At 41.7% G+C, this 18,039-nt stretch overlaps 1 protein-coding gene across 1 annotated transcript; it reads left to right on the top strand.

Moving 5' to 3' along the window:
* The first annotated feature begins 6,133 nt into the window (after positions 1-6,133).
* On the top strand, positions 6,134-17,323 carry LOC106588288 (visinin). The gene is made up of 4 exons (XM_014177123.3): positions 6,134-6,403; positions 8,274-8,835; positions 15,195-15,306; positions 15,421-17,323. The coding sequence occupies exons 2-4, from the start codon at positions 8,455-8,457 to the stop codon at positions 15,507-15,509; spliced, it is 582 nt and encodes a 193-aa protein (XP_014032598.1). The 5' UTR covers positions 6,134-6,403; positions 8,274-8,454; the 3' UTR covers positions 15,510-17,323.
* The last annotated feature ends 716 nt before the right edge of the window (positions 17,324-18,039 follow it).

Here is an 18,039-nt window from a genome sequence, read left to right as displayed (position 1 = left end):
TCTGAGGCCAGGAATGGAGTTGCCTATATAGCCTGCCATGGCTAGTTCGTTCCATGTTCCATTGTTGTGATCCAATTGCCAACTATTTTTATAAACTGTAATAAAGATAATCTAACGTTTTACCTAATGATATATAAGGAGGGCATTTGCACAACATGTTTCACAACAGCACACAACAAAATTCCAGAGACATATTGAGCAACCAACTGATACCAATCACGACCACACCAAGAGACAGATGGCTGACTTAAGCCCTAGCCACACGAACTGACCACTGGTGTAAAGAACAACATTCCATGAATATCGAAAGCACCCAGACACGAATTACCAGAAATACACACACACACACACTTAGGTGTGTTGGACTCCGAGGACAAAGGACACTGCCAAGGGCCAATGGGAAGTCGACACCACCTGGAGAGTGGACCGTCCCTCCACTCATCGACCAGTCAGGAGAGCGGACCTACTAGACTCAACGTCAACACACTGTTATTTCATTGTATAAATTGGATGTATACTATGTTTCGGGGCTCTCTTCTGCTAGTTCCCTATGAGCTAAACGAAGGAGTCCGTGCACGCTCAGCCAAATATCTTTGTCTCATAATAAACTGCCTTACTATAAACTGAATCCACCCGGTCAAGCGTCTTGACTTGTCTCCTTCTCAAATAATTGATCATCAACAAAATCTAACTATATTTACCATGGCATGTATCTTTGACAAACAGACTAATAGGATGGATGGCATGGCCATTCGGTTGCTTTGGCACCGCTCTGTCCTGACATAAACCATCAAAGCCTCCATAGCCTCTCCTCTGTCTATCTCTCCGTCAATCAAAAGATCCCTTCACTAGCGCGGCCGGCCCGCCACCCACTCGGCCTAAACCTTGATTTAGGGCAAAGGTTAGATTGGTCTCGGGGCAGCAGCTTTACTGGCTCAGAGAGTTGAGGGGGGCGTCAAAACACTTAATCCAATAACCAGGGGCTCTTGGCAAAGTATATTTCTAGCCGAGGGGAAAATCCCCTCTTTAAAATAGATGGATGAACCAAACAAGTGGGGGGGAGGGTGCGTGTCAAGCCAGGGAGATCACTATGGATAAAGTGTGTGTGGACAAAGTGGAATGTGAGGACAAGACTATAGCTGAAGAGTGGTACTATGCCACTCTGTTTTAAGGGGATCTGTGCCTCTGTCCATGGGTGTTCTGGCCATCTGAACATTGAAGTAGTTTGATTTCATTTACAGGTGAATTCGGGGACTGATGGTAACACACACGTCTTGGCGCCAGTCTATCCAGACGTCTCTCTTGATGTGGTTGATCAAATCGAATCCATGTTATCAGGTTAAAGGTGTGGTGTTGCTTCACACATACAACAATCAAGCACATAGACAATAAATAGACAAGAAACATAATCAGCATCCTCGATGGTACCTCCTATTGTTGTGCCTTTGAGCAAGGCACTTAACCCCCTAAAACTGCACCAGAGGAACTCACTGAAAATTGGTGACTTGTATTATAGTACAATCTAAAATACATACCTCTTTTGCTGTAAGAATGTTTGTATTCATTTGATCAGTGAGATAATGTTTGCTGTGTGAAACAAAAGAAACTGAATGCATTTTGATTCAAACGCACTTTGGCTGCGTTTACATACATACTTACACAGGCAGCCCAATTAGCCCAATAATTGGGCAAAATATGAGAATTGGGCTGCCTGTGTAAACACAGCCTTTCTGTATTAGATTCAAAACACAGTGTTGAAATCCAAACTTTCATACTGTACATAGGACCATCTTTTTCAAGGTGTTGATAAATTGACCACTTCACAGTGTTGGGTCCCTATAACACACTGTGGGTTTTGAAAATGAACATTGTGTCAGTCAATCAACCAATAACACTAAGCATTATAGGTGGAGTATGGAAAAGGCCAGAGAAAACAAGGAAGAATAAGAAAATGGGTTAACCAAGCCAATAAAAACATGGCCCCTCCAGAGGGGTATAATACAAAGCAGGAATAATGAGTTAGCCAACTTTGATAAACAACCAGAAATAACTAATGATTTTCTGGTTCATTAAACTTAGGTATGTGTTTTTGGTTGTCGACTCAATTAGACCATACGCATTTCAAGCATATAAAATGTAAAAAAAATATTCTGAATATTTATGCAAGTTCGATGGCTAACTCATTGATCCTGCTTTGTTGTAAACCCCTCTGGTCCTAGTGATAAACAGAGGTAGATAGAGGTGGCGAAACCTCCAGGTATCAAGGCCCATCCTTCTTTTATGTATGGCTATCATGGTTTTCAACTAGTGTCAACCAGCGACAGTCATTATACTTATACCCAGTGGCGAACCCGCCTGTTTTGAGCCACACCTGTTTAGCTAATATATATATATATATATATATATATATATATATATATATATATATATACAGTACCATACATACCATACAGTATATACATATATAAAAATATATATATGTATATATATATATATACAGTACCAGTCAAAAGTTTAGACACACCTACTCATTCAAGGGTTTTTCTTTATTTTTACTATTTTCTACATTGTAGAATAATAGTGAAGACATCAAAACCATGAAATAACACATTTGGAATCATGTAGTAACCAAAAAAGTGTTAAACAAATCAAAATATATTTTATATTTGAGATTCTTCAAAGTAGCCACCCTTTGCCTTGATGACAGCTTTGCAAACGCTTGGCAATCTCTCAACCAGCTTCACCTGGAATGCTTTTCCAACAATCTTGAAGGAGTTCCCACATATGCTGAGCAGTTGTTGGCTGCTTTTCCTTCACTCTGCGGTCCAACTCATCCCAAACAATCTCAATTGGGTTGAGGTCGGGTGATTGTGGAGGCCAGGTCATCTGAAGCAGCACTCCATCACTCTCCTTCTTGGTATACATTTTCATCATTGAATATTGTAAGCACTTTCATTGTCTACTTATATGCCCCCTTCATTTATCCTACGGTTCTGACTTGGTGTACAGGGAAAATACTGTAAAAACAGCCCATGTTCTGAATTCTGTTGCTGTACATTTCAAAAGTGCTGAACAAATAGTTATATTGACTACGTCCGTCCTAGCTCGCTCGTTAATGTCTTAATCGAAATTACGGATATTCTCTTATCCGCTCGTCATCCACTTATTCCATAGTTTGTACATCTCAATTGTCGGTACAAACCACATTTGTTTAAGCAAGTCAGCCATATCAGCTATGTTTTTTTTAAAGGCGGTAAATGAGGCTGAATGAACCATTTCGCTGCCAGACAAGATACCGCTGATAGCCAGGTGTAGCAGTGGTAAGGTGTTGGGACTGCTGTTGGGACTCTGCTGTTGGGACAGCTTTATGTAGGCCCTAACATTTTGTGGGCACCATTTGCAATCGTTATAGTGCAATTAATGTAGTGTTTAGTGTTGTGTTGTGTAATGGCTTTGCTGGCATGCAAACAAAAAAAAATTGGGGAGTTTGTCCCACCAACATTTACATGCTAAAATCGCCACTGCTTATACCAACTCCAACTAAATTGGGGAAGTTATGAGGATTCTACCAAAAATATAATGCACATTTTCTTTCAGGCAGTTTCACCTCAGCAGGTGGTGGACTACGGCTTATGGCTCATAGGTCAGGTAAGTGCACTTAAGTCCCCTGGATCAAAGACAGAGGGGTCAATTATCACTAACTCGTCTTAGGTCTGTAAGACCCAAGAACCTGAAGGTTTAGCCCTTTCTAATTACGGGGGAAGAATAGGTAACCTGTGTGTTATTGACATACTGAATCTCTTTGTTTGTGAGACCACCCTTTACTATTTTGTCTGTTTCTGTCTCAAAAGTGGTGTACATGATGGAAAGAGGGGCGTTTACGCACATCTTAAATAGTAACAGGACCTTGACAAAAATATCTACATCTTATTCTTCTTCTGTGGGTTTTATGGCGGACTACAACCCGAAAAGGTATATTGCCTCAGAGGGTGGTACGGCATGTGACAATATTCCATGTAACTCCTCTGCCAAGAAATCTTTCAGTCCCAGGAACCCCTCCGCCGCATCCACAATAATATCTATCTTCCTGGACCTCCTCTTCACCTTGGCAGTGCCATTAATCACTATAGCTATAAAGGCCACAAAGTCCACCTTCTTAACCTTGAAAATGTCAGGGTCCTGCTGTTGAAAGGCAACCCCTACAGCCTTTAGTGAAGGCCTATCCACCACCATGGACTCTTCAGGAGCACCGTTCAAACCCTCAACACTTTTAACAGCTGCTGCATATGAAATGCTCTGGACAGCCCCGACTTTGGCCACCTCGTTCTCTTTCACCCTGGTTGGGCATTCCAAAGACGTGGCTTCATGGTTCCCACCACAATTGCAATGTCACATTTTCCTCACTTTTAAAACACATGATTTGATCTTTTCCACAACTTGGACATCTCTGCTCCTCCCTTCTGCAAACACTTGAAACATTACCAAAAGCTTTACAATGATCACAGTGCTTTGGTCTTTGGATAAATGTTCTGACTATGTAGTTTATATATCCCAACTGCACTTGAGTAGGGAGAGACTAGAACAGATAGACTGTTTTCCACCATTCACCACACGATTCATCCGACGTTCATTAATCACTCCAGGAATATTTTTCATCTCTTCAAAATCGACTTCCCACGAGATGCCAGATATAACCCCCTTGAGGTGTGCCCTGTTCTGAAGAGACAGCCACGACACTTCAAACTTATCAAATCGGGGGAGACGCCCATTTCTTCTGATCCGCAGAAGCACAAAAAACCTAAACAAGCCCGTCTCTCGGGATCCTCACAGCCTTCACTTTGCCCAACAGCCTTCACTTTGCCCAGCACTCTCTCCATCAGTTTGGATATTTAAAATGGTTTCTTCAAGATCGGTAATCTGCTCAACTGCTCTTCATTAAGAAACTGTACTTCTACTAGATACGAAGGGACATTCTGTCACGACTTCCGCTGAAGTCGGCTCCTCTCCTTGTTCGGGCGGCGTTCGGCGGTTGACGTCACCGGCTTTCTAGCCATCGCCGATCCACTTTTCATTGTTCCATTTGTTTTGTCTTGTTCCCTGCACACCTGGTTTTCATTCCCTAATCACACTGCATGTATTTATTCCTCTGTTCCCCTCCATGTCTTTGTGTGGGATTGTTTATTGTTATGTGGTTATTGTGACGCGCCAGGCTATGTTTCCATGTTCCGTGTTTGTGCACGTTGTATGTTTATTTGGTACATTAGCTTTGGTGAGTGTTTTTTTTCACGCTTTGCACTTTTGCCTTTTTGCTGGAGGTTTTGACGCAGTTTGCGTCCGTCTGTTTGTTCACTCCAGCCTGAGTAAAGTGTGCGCCTGTTCACAAACTCTCTGCTCTCCTGCACCTGACTTCGTCACCAGTACACACACCCTTGACACATTCTCATCACTGTACACTACTTTTCTATACAAATTCTCCTTGATTCTACCGCCGTTGGATTCAGAATCCACTTCATCATCTGCTTCCGCCTTCTTTTTCCCACCAAGTTTCTCCCAGACCATGCTCAAAGTCAAAGATCTACATCAAAAAAGGAATCTTTGCTCACTGTTATGCTGCTCCCAAACATGATGATTTAATAAAGCTATCATGGTGATTTAATAACGCTAACGTGGTCATTTACCTTGAAGGCGATTTGAATAAAGCTCGAAGCCTTATTAAAATCACCTCATCTGGGAACAACAAAACAGCGAACAGACATTAATTTGTTTCTATGTTAGTGTTCATAGTTGAACATGTTTGACCAAACCCTCTACTTAAGTGGGATCCTCGACTAAAGCACTTGAACCATAAAAACGGACCTACGGTTGGCTATCTAGGAACTGCTAGCAATGTGTTGAGAAATGGTTGCATGGCCCCTGTACACTAACCTCTGATATCTATAAAAACAGCTCATACCAAAGACCGTTGTTGTTTTTCTTATTCAACTCAAGTGATGATAACGGACAACAAGTCTTAGTGAAGAAGGTAAAGCTACAGTCAAAAACTACACAGCAACCTATGTGGATAAAATGCTCACGGCAAAAGATTTAAAATAATTGAATTGTTTAAAGTTATTTGAACTTTGCTTGTTAAGACAGGGCAATAGAAAATAAGGACATATTACGACATTACATGGACATTACATAAAATATATTTTGTGTGTGCTAACGTGTAGACATGGAATGATCGAGAAACAAAAAGAAGCAGATAAGAAGTTCATTTGGGTGTGTTTGTGGCTTAGCGCCTTAACAATCCTGTGTAATTGACTTAGCCCAGCCGGCAGATGTAACGGAATCCCACTTTGCTCTCCGCTGACCACGAATATCACTTCTATCTTGACTTGTCTTCTCTGAGTCACTCACACAGGTAAGCGTTTGAATTCATCTTTATTTATGTCTTTCCTTATTTGTTTCTGTCTATAGTTCTAGCTGTACTCCAAGGAAATGCATTTTTGGAGCCAGGGATGGGTTAAATTCCCTTCAAATTTATGTGGAAGATTGGAATTTATTTTGGAATTTCAGTTTGCTTTCTAAATTGACTGAATGGTACTCCTTTCTAAAAGCATATGGACTTTCTCGTTTTTGGTATCTACTCAACATACTGTACTCATTTCACCCATAGTTGTAATTTCTGTTCTAGTACTTTTGAAGCTTCTAATGGTCTGATGTACACCTGTGCTTTACTACACATTACAGCCATTTTAAAGTTGTATTATCATGAATGTATGCTAGTCCATATTTGAGTCATAGATCAAAGGAATAACCTCCTATAGCTCCTGCCACCAGCCTTCTCTGATTGTGATACATGTACATGTCTAAAAGTATAAGAGTAATGGGCTCTCAACTGCTAATGCCATATGTGTATTGAGCTGGCATATGAATCACTGGTGAGTCCGAACAGTAGACAGGTAGACTTGTAAACACCTTAAAGCCTGGGTATATCACATATGTGGGGCTTTATGAAGCGACAAACAGAACAGAGAAAGCCTGGATGTTGTTCAGGTGTGTGTGTGCTCGTGTGTGTGTGTTGCGTGTGTAAACTCATTAGCTGACTGTAGCCTGTATCCTAGACCCGATGATTAGGAATGGGTATTTTATGCCTACTAGACGGAGATCACAGAGCACAGATAATGGTTATCATGTCTACGACATCGGACCTTCCCTTGGTCATATTCTCGCGAGGCAGAAATCTCATAGACCAATTGGTACACTCTGATTTACCTCTATTTGCGCCCCTACTGGATGGGAATTACAAGTGTAATGGCTGTGCTCAATGCAATGGCCCTTATAAATGTACATCCTTCAAACACCCCCAAACAGGGAAACAGATCCCAATCAAAGGTGTTATCATGTGCTCCACTAAGGTAGTTATTTATCTTATAACTTGTCCTTGTGGTAAAAATTATGTGGGTAAAACAAAGCGCGAATTAAAAGTACGTATCTCAGAGTATCGTAGCACCATTAGGTGCATAAACTTGATTTACCCAGTTGCGGCCCACTTCTTGGAAGCAAACAACTCAATTTCGTCTCTGCGTTATATTGGCATCGAACATGTCACCCTCCCTAGGAGAGGGGGTGACCTTGATAATTTATTGTTAAAACGAGAGGCTGCATGGATCTTTAATTTAAAGACCCACGCACCCTTCGGTCTCAACGGAGACTTTGATCTGAAGCCATTCTTGTGATTATGTGACTTTGCCATTGTAATTGTTTGTAAGCTTGTGTAGTCTAAAACAAATCTATGATCGTATGCTATCCATTTGTTTTTTTTGTATGCCATTTTTATATTTGAGAATTAACCAATGATATTAGGCCACATTTGGCCCTGATTACAGACACCTGTGTGTCTTTTGACACTATATAAACGAGTCATCCCGCAGTGTTCATGGTCATACCCTGATGAAGACATCTTGGCTGTCGAAACGTTGGATATTACATTTTTGCGTCTGAGCTCCTAGTGTGCGGCTCTCCTTTATTTTCAAGTTTTCTACTCCGCTAGCTAGCACCTCGCCTAAATAGGTGTGTGCGTTTCTTTTTCTTCTAGATTATCATGTCTAAAATAACTGTCATCCCGTCACATGCTGGATACACTACTGCAATTAGTTATGGATGGCTCGTTGTGCCCAGATACTGCTCTTGATTAAAGATTAAAATATTAAAGACATTGGACTCCACTCTGCGATTTGTTAGACTGGAATAACCTTATTAAATGACTTCATTCCTATTTTCATTTATAGTTGCTTTTCAAGGGGTCAAGCGAAAAGCCTGCTTACAGAGAGAAGGACCCAGCCTCCCAGCTTCTGGATATCGTATATTGTCGGGACGTACAAAAATAACCCACATCACAGTCCGTGTTGATATACATTTGCCCTTTAAAAGACACATCAGGGGGCTATTTCTTTGTCCTGAAAACATAACATGGGGAACGCCAAGAGCAGCGCCGTCTCCAAGGAGATCCTGGAAGACCTGAAGCTCAGCACCAAGTTCACTGAGACGGAGATCACCCAGTGGTACGAGAGCTTCCAGAAGTCATGTCCCTCTGGACGTATCACGCCCAAGGAGTTCGAGGTCATCTACAGCCGCTTCTTCCCCGAGAGCAACGCCCAGACGTACGCGCAGCACGTCTTCCGTTCCTTCGACACCAACGATGACGGCACTCTGGACTTCAAGGAGTACATAATTGCGCTGCACCTGACGTCCACGGGCAAGACCACCAGGAAGCTGGAGTGGGCCTTCTCGCTGTTCGACGTGGACAAGAACGGATACATCACCAAGTCGGAAGTGACCGAGATCTGTAGCGTAAGTAGTGGGAGGAGAAACGGAGAGTGGATGGGTGGGTGGATAGATAGATCAATAGAGATGACATGCATGTTAGAAACAAATCCTGTTGACTGATGCTTGTCATCTAAATAAGCCTCAAGCTCTGTTTGATCTTCAAAGATGTAATACTTGACCCCTGATACTTCTACATACTTCTACACACAAACCTTTTACCCAGAAATGGGCGACGCTTATATCAAGGGCTCTCAACCATAGGATAATTAAACACTTTGCAACATGAGCAAACTAAGCCAAAAAATAGAATGTTCAATCCAAAAAATCTTGACTTTCCATTTGACAAAGAAAGTAGTAACCCCAATATCTCACAATTCATTGCTTTGTCGCCTCACTTCTGCTGTGGAGTCTCAGGGAGAACTATAGTGACTTGGAGGCAGGGATACATTGTTTTGCCTCGGCGGTAGTGTCAATGTCCCTGTGGTGCAGATGAATTCAAGCGCTGATACCACTCCACTTCAACGTCTGACCATATTCTCCGGGCCCTGAGCTTAAACTGAAAGGGTGTAGGAGTGAGGGAATTAGGGAAGGAGGGATAAATGTAGGTTAGTAGAGAATGGGGACTGAGATTAAACAGTGTTTAAGATTTAAAGACGCATCTCGTGTGTCCTGGGGTAACATAATTGCTTCCGTCCCTCTCCTCGTCCCATCCTGGGCTTGAACCAGTGACCCTCTGCACACATCGACAACAATCACCTTCGAAGCATCGTTACCTATCATTCCACAAAAGCCGCAGTCCTTGCTGAGCAAGGGTAACAACTACTTCAAGGTCTCAGAGCAAGTGACGTCACCGATTGAAACGCTACTAGCGCGCACTGCTAACTAGCTAGCCATTTATCACCGGTTACACTGGGCTGCAGGTCAAGATGTACGTGACACTCACTGTGCGATTATCTCCCATGGCTGTCTGAAAGTAAATGTATGTTTTGTTCAAACATGCAAAGGAGGTTGAATACTAAAATCGTGAATAACGTTTTAGTCCAAATTTAAAAAAAACAATTTTAAACCTACCATTTCTTATATGGCCCTTCGAGCCGGATATATGCTAAAGAATGATATTGAGTGGTCCCACCCTATAGCGATCATGATGAAGCATACAATATTGCTAACCAATAACTGAACAGTCAGTGCTTTGCCATGTAAATGTGACCAATGGCAAACACCATATACTGTTTTTTGCCTAGGGTAGTAGTGGTTTTTATATATATATATATATATATATATATATATATATATATATATATATACACAATGGGGGAAAAAGTATTTGATCCCCTGCTGATTTTGTACGTTTGCCCACTAACAAAGAAAGGATCAGTCTATAATTTTAATGGTAGGTTTATTTGAACAGTGAGAGACAGAATAACAACAAAAATATCCAGAAAAACACATGTCAGAAATGTTATAAATTGATTTGCATTTTAATGAGGGAAATAAGTATTTGACTCCCTCTCAATCAGAAAGATTTCTGGCTCTCAGGTGTCTTTTATACATGTAACGAGCTGAGATTAGGAGCACACTCTTAAAGGGAGTGCTCCTAACCGCAGCTTGTTACCTGTAAAAAAGACACCTGTTCACAGAAGCAATCAATCAATCAGATTCCAAACTCTCCACCATGGCCAAGACCAAAGAGCTCTCCAAGGATGTCAGGGACAAGATTGTAAACCTACACAAGGCTGGAATGGGCTACAAGACCATCGCCAAGCAGCTCGGTGAGAAGGTGACAACATTTGGTGTGATTATTCGCAAATGGAAGAAACACAAAAGAACTGTCAATATCCCTCGGCCTGGGGCTCCATGCAAGATCTCACCTCGTGGAGTTGCAATGATCATGAGAACGGTGAGGAATCAGCCCAGAACTACACGGGAGGATCCTGTCAATGATCTCAAGGCAGCTGGGACCATAGTCACCAAGAAAACAATTGGTAACACACTACGCCATGAAGGACTGAAATCCTGCAGCGCCCGCAAGGTCCCCCTGCTCAAGAATACATATACATGCCCGTCTGAAGTTTGCCAATGAACATCTGAATGACTCAGAGGACAACTGGTGAAAGTGTTGTGGTCAGATGAGACCAAAATGGAGCTCTTTGACATCAACTCAACTCGCCGTGTTTGGAGGAGGAGGAATGCTGCCTATGACCCCAAGAACACCATCTCCACCGTCAAACATGGAGGTGGAAACATTATGCTTTGGGGGTGTTTTTCTGCTAAGGGGACAGGACAACTTCACCGCATCATTTGACGGGGCCATGTACTGTCAAATCTTGGGTGAGAACCTCCTTCCCTCAGCCAGGGCATTGAAAATGGGTCGTGGATGGGTATTCCAGCATGACAATGACCCAAAACACACGGCCGAGGCAACAAAGGAGTGGCTCAAGAAGAAGCACATTAAGGTCCTGGAGTGGCCTAGCCAGTCTCCAGACCTTAATCCCATAGAAAATCTGTGGAGGGAGCTGAAGGTTCGAGTTGCCAAACGTCAGTCTCGAAACCTTAATGAATTGGAGAAGATCTGCAAAGAGGAGTGGGACAAAATCCCTCCTGAGATGTGTGCAAACCTGGTGGCCAACTGCAAGAGACGTCTGACCTCTGTGATTGCCAACAAGGGTTTTGCCACCAAGTACTAAGTCATGTTTTGCAGAGGGGTCAAATACTTATTTCCCTCATTAAAGTGCAAATCCTTTTATAACATTTTTGACATGCGTTTTTCTGGATTTTTGTTGTTGTTATTCTGTCTCTCACTGTTCAAATAAACCTACCATTAAAATTATAGACTGATCATTTCTTTGTAAGTGGGCAAACGTACAAAATCAGCAGGGGATCAAATACTTTTTTCCCCCACTGTGTGTGTGTGTGTATGTGTGTAGATATATGTATATATATATATATTATATATATATATATATATATATCTATCTATACATACACACACACACACACATATATATATATATATATATACACACACACATACATACACACACATATATATATATTAACAAAAAAATTAACATGACATGCAACAATTTCATTGATTTTACTGAGTAACAGTTCATATGAGGAAATCAGTCAATTGAAATAAATTCATTAGGCCCTAATCTATGGATTTCACATGACTTTGAATACAGATATTCATCTGTTGGTCACATATACCTTTATGAAAATGGGCCTCACAATGGGGCTCAGGATCTCGTCATGGTATTTTAGTGCATTCAAATTGACATCGATAAAATGCAGTTGTGTTTGTTTCAACACCATGCATACATGGAATGAAAAATAATTGAATCTTATTCAACATTCTGACTCCAAAGCGTGGAGCGCAGGTCACGAAGCATAGGCCGATTTCGATGCACACTGAGGCGCGTGCGCTCCTTATTACGCACAACCATAATGTGGCTTATGCTTGTCCACACCATAACCACACCACCATCATGGGGCACTCTGTTCACAACGTTGACATCAGGTAACCGCTCGCCCCATACACGTGGTCTGCGGTTGTGAGGCTGGTTGGACGTACTGCCAAATTCTTTAAAACGTCATTGGAGGCGGCTTATGGTAGAGAAATGAACATTCAATTCTCTGGCAACAGCTCTGGTGGACATTCCTGCAGTCAGCACGCCCTATCAAAAATATGGCATTGTGTTGTGTGACAAATGCACATTTTAGAGTGGCCTTTTATTGTCCACAGCACAAGGTGCACCTGTGCCATGATCATGCTGTTTAATCAGCTACTTGATATTCCACACCTGTCAGGGGGATGGATTATCTTGGCAAAGGAGAAATGCTCACCAACAGGGATGTAAACAAATTTGTGCACAAAATTTGAGAGAAATAAGCTTTTTGTGTGTATGGAACATGTCTGGGATCTTGTATTTCAGCTCATGAAACATGAGACCAACATTTTACATTTTGCGTTTTATATTTTTGTCCAGTGTGTGTACATATAAAAAGAAAAAATCCTTCTAAACAAACTGAATCTATGTGAACTGTAAACAAGCTGCTGCTGATTTGTCAGTTCACACCAGTCCTTAGGCTCTAATCTTATTTAAGCTCCCTGTTTACAGTTGAAACACTAAAATGTGATTTAGTGTTTTTTTTGTACCACCGTTTTTCTCTCCAATGTTATTTTGATTTCTTACAATCCATGGGAACACAATGCGATTTAATCAAAACTAAGGTTCAGATGGGAAGAATATTTATAAATGGTGGATGCTAACATTTGAAATCCCTCAAAACCAATATAATCAAGGACGTTCAGAGACTTGTCCCAAAGCCACTGCTGCATTGTCTTGTTCGTGTGCTTAGGGTTGTTGTCCTGTTTGAAGGTGAACCTTCACCCCAGTCAGAGGTCCTGAGCGCTCTGGAGCAGGTTTTCATTGAGGATCTCTCTGTACTTTGCTCTGTTCATCTTTGCTTTGATCCTGACTATTTCCTAGTCCCTGCTGCTGCAAAACATCCCCACAGCATGATGGTTTCCTCCAGACGAGACGCTTGGCATTCAGGCCAAAAAGTTCAATCTTGGTTCCATCAGACCAGAGAATCTTGTTTCTCATAGTCTGAGAGTCTTTAGGTGCCTTTTGGCAAACTCCAAGCGGGCTGTCATGTGCCTTTTACTGAGTAGTGGCGTCCGTCTGGCCACTCTACCATAAAGGCCAGATTGGTGGAGTGCTGCAGAGATGGTTGTCCTTCTGGAAGGTTCTCCCATCTCCACAGAGGAACTCTAGAGCTGTGTCAGAGTGACCATCGGGTTCTTGGTCACCTCCCTGACCAACGCCCTTCTCCCCCGATTGCTCAGTTTGGCCTGGCGGCCAGCTCTAGGAAGAGTCTTGGTGGTTCCAAACTTCTTCCATTTAAGAATGATGGAGGCTACTGTGTTCTTGGGGACCTTCAATGCTGCAGACATTTGTGCCTCAACACAATCCTGTCTCGGAACTCTACGGACAATTCGTTCGACCTCATGGCTTGGTTTCTGCTCTGACATGCACTGTCAACTGTGGGACCTTATATAGACAGGTGTGTGCCTTTCCAAATCATATCCAATCATTTGAATTTGTGGACTCCAATCAAGTTGTAGAAACATCTCAAGGATGATCAATGGAAACAGGATGCATCTGAGCTCAATTTCGAGTCTTATAGCAAAGGGTCTGAATGCATATGTAAATAAGGTATTTCTGTTTTTTATTACGAGGTGTTGTGTGTAGATTACTGAGGAAATGGTTTTATTTAATCCTTTTTCGAACTGGGCTGTAACATAACAAAATGTGGAATAGTCAACAGGTCTGAATACTTTCCGAAGGCACTGTATATTCACAGAACGCAAATTCATTTTTATTTCCATGTGAATGGTACCTGATTATTTCATACATTGACATTGTTCAGGAAAGAATACAGTATGTGTTTTTGACAATGCTTCAGAGCGATACGTTTTCTTTAGCCTTACATTACCTTTAAAGATTATAATTTGATCATTTCACAGTACAGACATCAATGTTCTACAGTAATCGCTCTTTTAAAATAGTCTGCCCTGGAATATGGTTTTATGAGAAGATTAAAAAGAACAGGATTGGGGTGTTGTAAGGATATATTCTCACTGCAGTGATCTGGTGTTTTATAGTTTATATAGGGTGAGTGAATATCCATGACATCCTTTCACAAACACTTCACAACAACACGCCGCTTGTATTAATTCCTAAACTGAATGTGGATAAAAATGGTTCCATAATAATAGTTATTTGTGTTGGACAACATTAATGAACTTGACATTTTGGCGTAGTCGGCAGGATTTGCTTCACATATTTGTTAGTAAATCTCCCGTGTTACAGAATAACCGCTGAAAGTGACATACCATAAAACTTCAATTAAACGCTGAATCTCAAATAGCCGTCGGTCCCTTTTTTAATAGCCGGTCATCGAAAAACACATTTCAGCAAATAAACACCTGCTTCAAATAAACACCAGGTTGAAATGAATTGTTTGCAAGATTAGCATGGGACACAGCTCTGATATTCCCATGGTCATTAAAAACATTGGTACAAAATTCTGTCGTTGTTGCTAGCCATTGCGCCACCAAAATGAACATGCAACATCAACAGTACCCTTCTCCGTTGCGTTGAAGCGCGAAATGGAGCGCGTACGATAGGCAGTCTAGTCGTTGCAAGTCTGATCTGCGATGGATTTGTTATTATAATGTTTACACTGGTCATACTTGTCACAATAAACAGTGTGGTAGTCTTTTTCAAAATGTTATTGAGTATTAAGGAAATAAACACCTGGCTCAAATAGAAGCCTGTCTCTAATAAACGCTGTTTTTATGTACCCAACAGGCTATTTTCAAGCTAATTCCCAAGGATAAACAGGCTGAGCTGCCCAACGACGAGAACACACCGGAGAAGAGGGCCAACAAACTCTGGACATTCTTTGAGAAAGAAGACAATGGTGAGGAGAAGAAAGTCTTGCTTAACGTGATTTGACATTTTAACTGTAATATAAACCTGATGATGATGATGATTCCTATCTGTTTCTTCCTCTTGCTCTCTCTCCCCACCTCAGAGCGAATTGCAGAAGGAGAGTTCATCAAGGGTGTGATGGACAATGAGGATGCGCTTCGCCTCATTCAATATGAACCTGCCAACAAGTAACCCTCTGCTAATAAAGTCCAATGGTCATAGGACATGACCGTAAGTGTTGACCATAGGAGTTGACAAGACAGCACAAATAGATCTGGGATCAGCTTCCTACATTCCACATTCCCCGCCCCTATCCTCAACTTACCCATCTTAATGCAGAAAGTATTTCGTTTTAATCCCAGTCTAACTTAAATGTTTATCGGACTTCGGTTCAAATAGAATGTTTTGCTCCAACTACTTTAGCTGTGCTTGATTGTAAAAACATACGATAAACCCTCAACCCTGGTGTTGCAAGCGCCATGCTCTACCAACTGACCTACACGGGACATTACTTTTTACTGTATACTGGTATTGTTTATACTGTATACTGGTATTGTTTTTACTATATACTGTATACTGGTATTGTTTTTACTACAGTTGAAGTTGGAAGTGTACATGCACCTTAGCCAAATACATTTAAACTCAGTTTTTCACAATTCCTGACATTTAATCCTAGTAAAAATTCCCTGTTTTAGGTCAGTTAGGATCACCACTTTATTTGAAGAATGTGAAATGTCAGAATAATAGTAGAGAGAAGGATTTATTTCAGCTTTTATTTCTTTCATCACATTCCCAGTGGGTCAGAAGTTTACATACACTCAATTAGTATTTGGTAGCATTGCCTTTAAATTGTTTAACTTGGGTCAAACGTTTCAGGTAGCCTTCCACAAGCTTCCCACAATAAGTTGGGTGAATTTTGGTCCATTCCTCCTGACAGAGCTGGTGTAACTGAGTCAGGTTTGTAGGCCTCCTTGCTCGCAAACGCTTTTTCAGTTCTGCCCACACATTTTCAATAGGATTGAGGTCAGGGCTTTGTGATGGCCACTCCAATACCTTGACTGTGTTGTCCTTGAGACATTTTGACACATCTTTGTAAGTATGCTTGGGGTCATTGTCCATTTGGAAGACCCAAGCTTTAACTTCCTGACTGATGTCTTGAGATGTTGCTTCAATATATCCACATAATTTTCCTGCCTCATGATGCCATCTGCCATCAAATGTATTTATAAAGTCCTTCTTACCACAGCTGATGTCACTAAGTGCTGTACAGAAACCCAGCCTAAAACCCCAAACAGCAATCAATGCAGGTGCAGAAGCGTGGTGGCTAGGAAAAACTCCCTAGAAAGGCCAGAACCTAGGAAGAAACCTAGAGATGAACCAGGCTATGAGGGGTGGCCTGTCCTCTTCTGGCTGTGCCGGGTGGAGATTATAACAGAACATGGCCAAGATGTTCAAATGTTCATAGATGACCAGCATGGTCAAATAATAATAATCACAGAGGTTGTAGAGGGTGCAACAGGTCAGCACCTCAGGAGAAAATGTCAGTTGGCTTTACATAGCTGAACCTTCAGAGTGTCTCTACCGCTCCTGCTGTCTCTAGAGAGTTAGAGAGCAGGTCTGGGACATGTAGCACGTCCGGTCAACAGGTCAGGGTTCCATAGCCGCAGGCAGAACAGTTGAAACTGGAGCAGCAGCACGACCAGGTGGACTGGGGACAGAAAGGAGTCATCAGGCCAGGTAGTCCTGAGGCATGGTCCTAGGGTTCAGGTCCTCCGAGAGAAAGAAAGAGACAATTAGAGAGAGCATACTTAAATTCACACAGGACACCGGATAAGACAGGAGAAATACTCCAGATATAACAGACTAACCCTAGCCCCCCGACACAAACTATTGCAGCATAAATACTGGAGGCTGAGACAGGAGGGGTCGAGAGACACTGTGACCCCGTCCGATGATAGCCCCGGACAGGGCCAAACAGGCAGGATATAACCCCCCCCCCCCACTTTGCCAAAGCACAGCCCCCACACCACTAGAGGGATATCTTCAACCACCAACTTACCATCCTGAGACAAGGCCGAGTGTAGAGCACGAAGATCTCCCCCACGGCACAAACCCAAAGGGGGGGCGCCAACCCGGACAGGAAGATCACTAGGGTTTACCATGTCTTTTGAGCACGGTTCTAGCAGCATTTGAAGTCTAGCTCATTTAATACACATTCCTTTAATTTTGATAAGATACTGACTTTATGAAAGAGTTGTCATAAACTTTAGATTCCATTACCTTCAAGCTTCATTAGATAAAAATGGCCCTTTTAATAGTTCTTAGAAAGCTGGGGTGTGTAGCAAGACATCAAATCTATCAGATGATTATTTGTGTTCTTTGTTTTTGATTATTAGTGATTTGTGCTTCCCCCCTCTGTTTTTGTACACTTTGTTTTGATTAAAAAGTATTATTGTGAAATAAAGCATTCCACTTCAAGAAAAGTAATTTTTTTTAATGGTTGATACATTCATAGAAATGGCTATTTTCTGGTTGGAAATGTCAACATTACATTTAAAATTGATCCATACAAAATGTAAACTCTTTACATTCCACACAGTATTGTCACACTACTTATATTGCTGATCTTATATGCTACCATTTTGTTTTTATTTACATTCTCTATCATTTACCACATACATCTGAATAATCCTACAGACTTGAAGAGATGGCTGTCACATCC

The sequence above is a fragment of the Salmo salar genome, chromosome 27, assembly GCF_965601325.2.
Source record: "Salmo salar chromosome 27, fSalSal1, whole genome shotgun sequence".
NCBI lineage: Eukaryota > Metazoa > Chordata > Actinopteri > Salmoniformes > Salmonidae > Salmo > Salmo salar.
The sequence above is the reverse complement of the archived record's forward strand: the minus strand, read 5'-3'. Positions and strand labels throughout refer to the sequence as shown.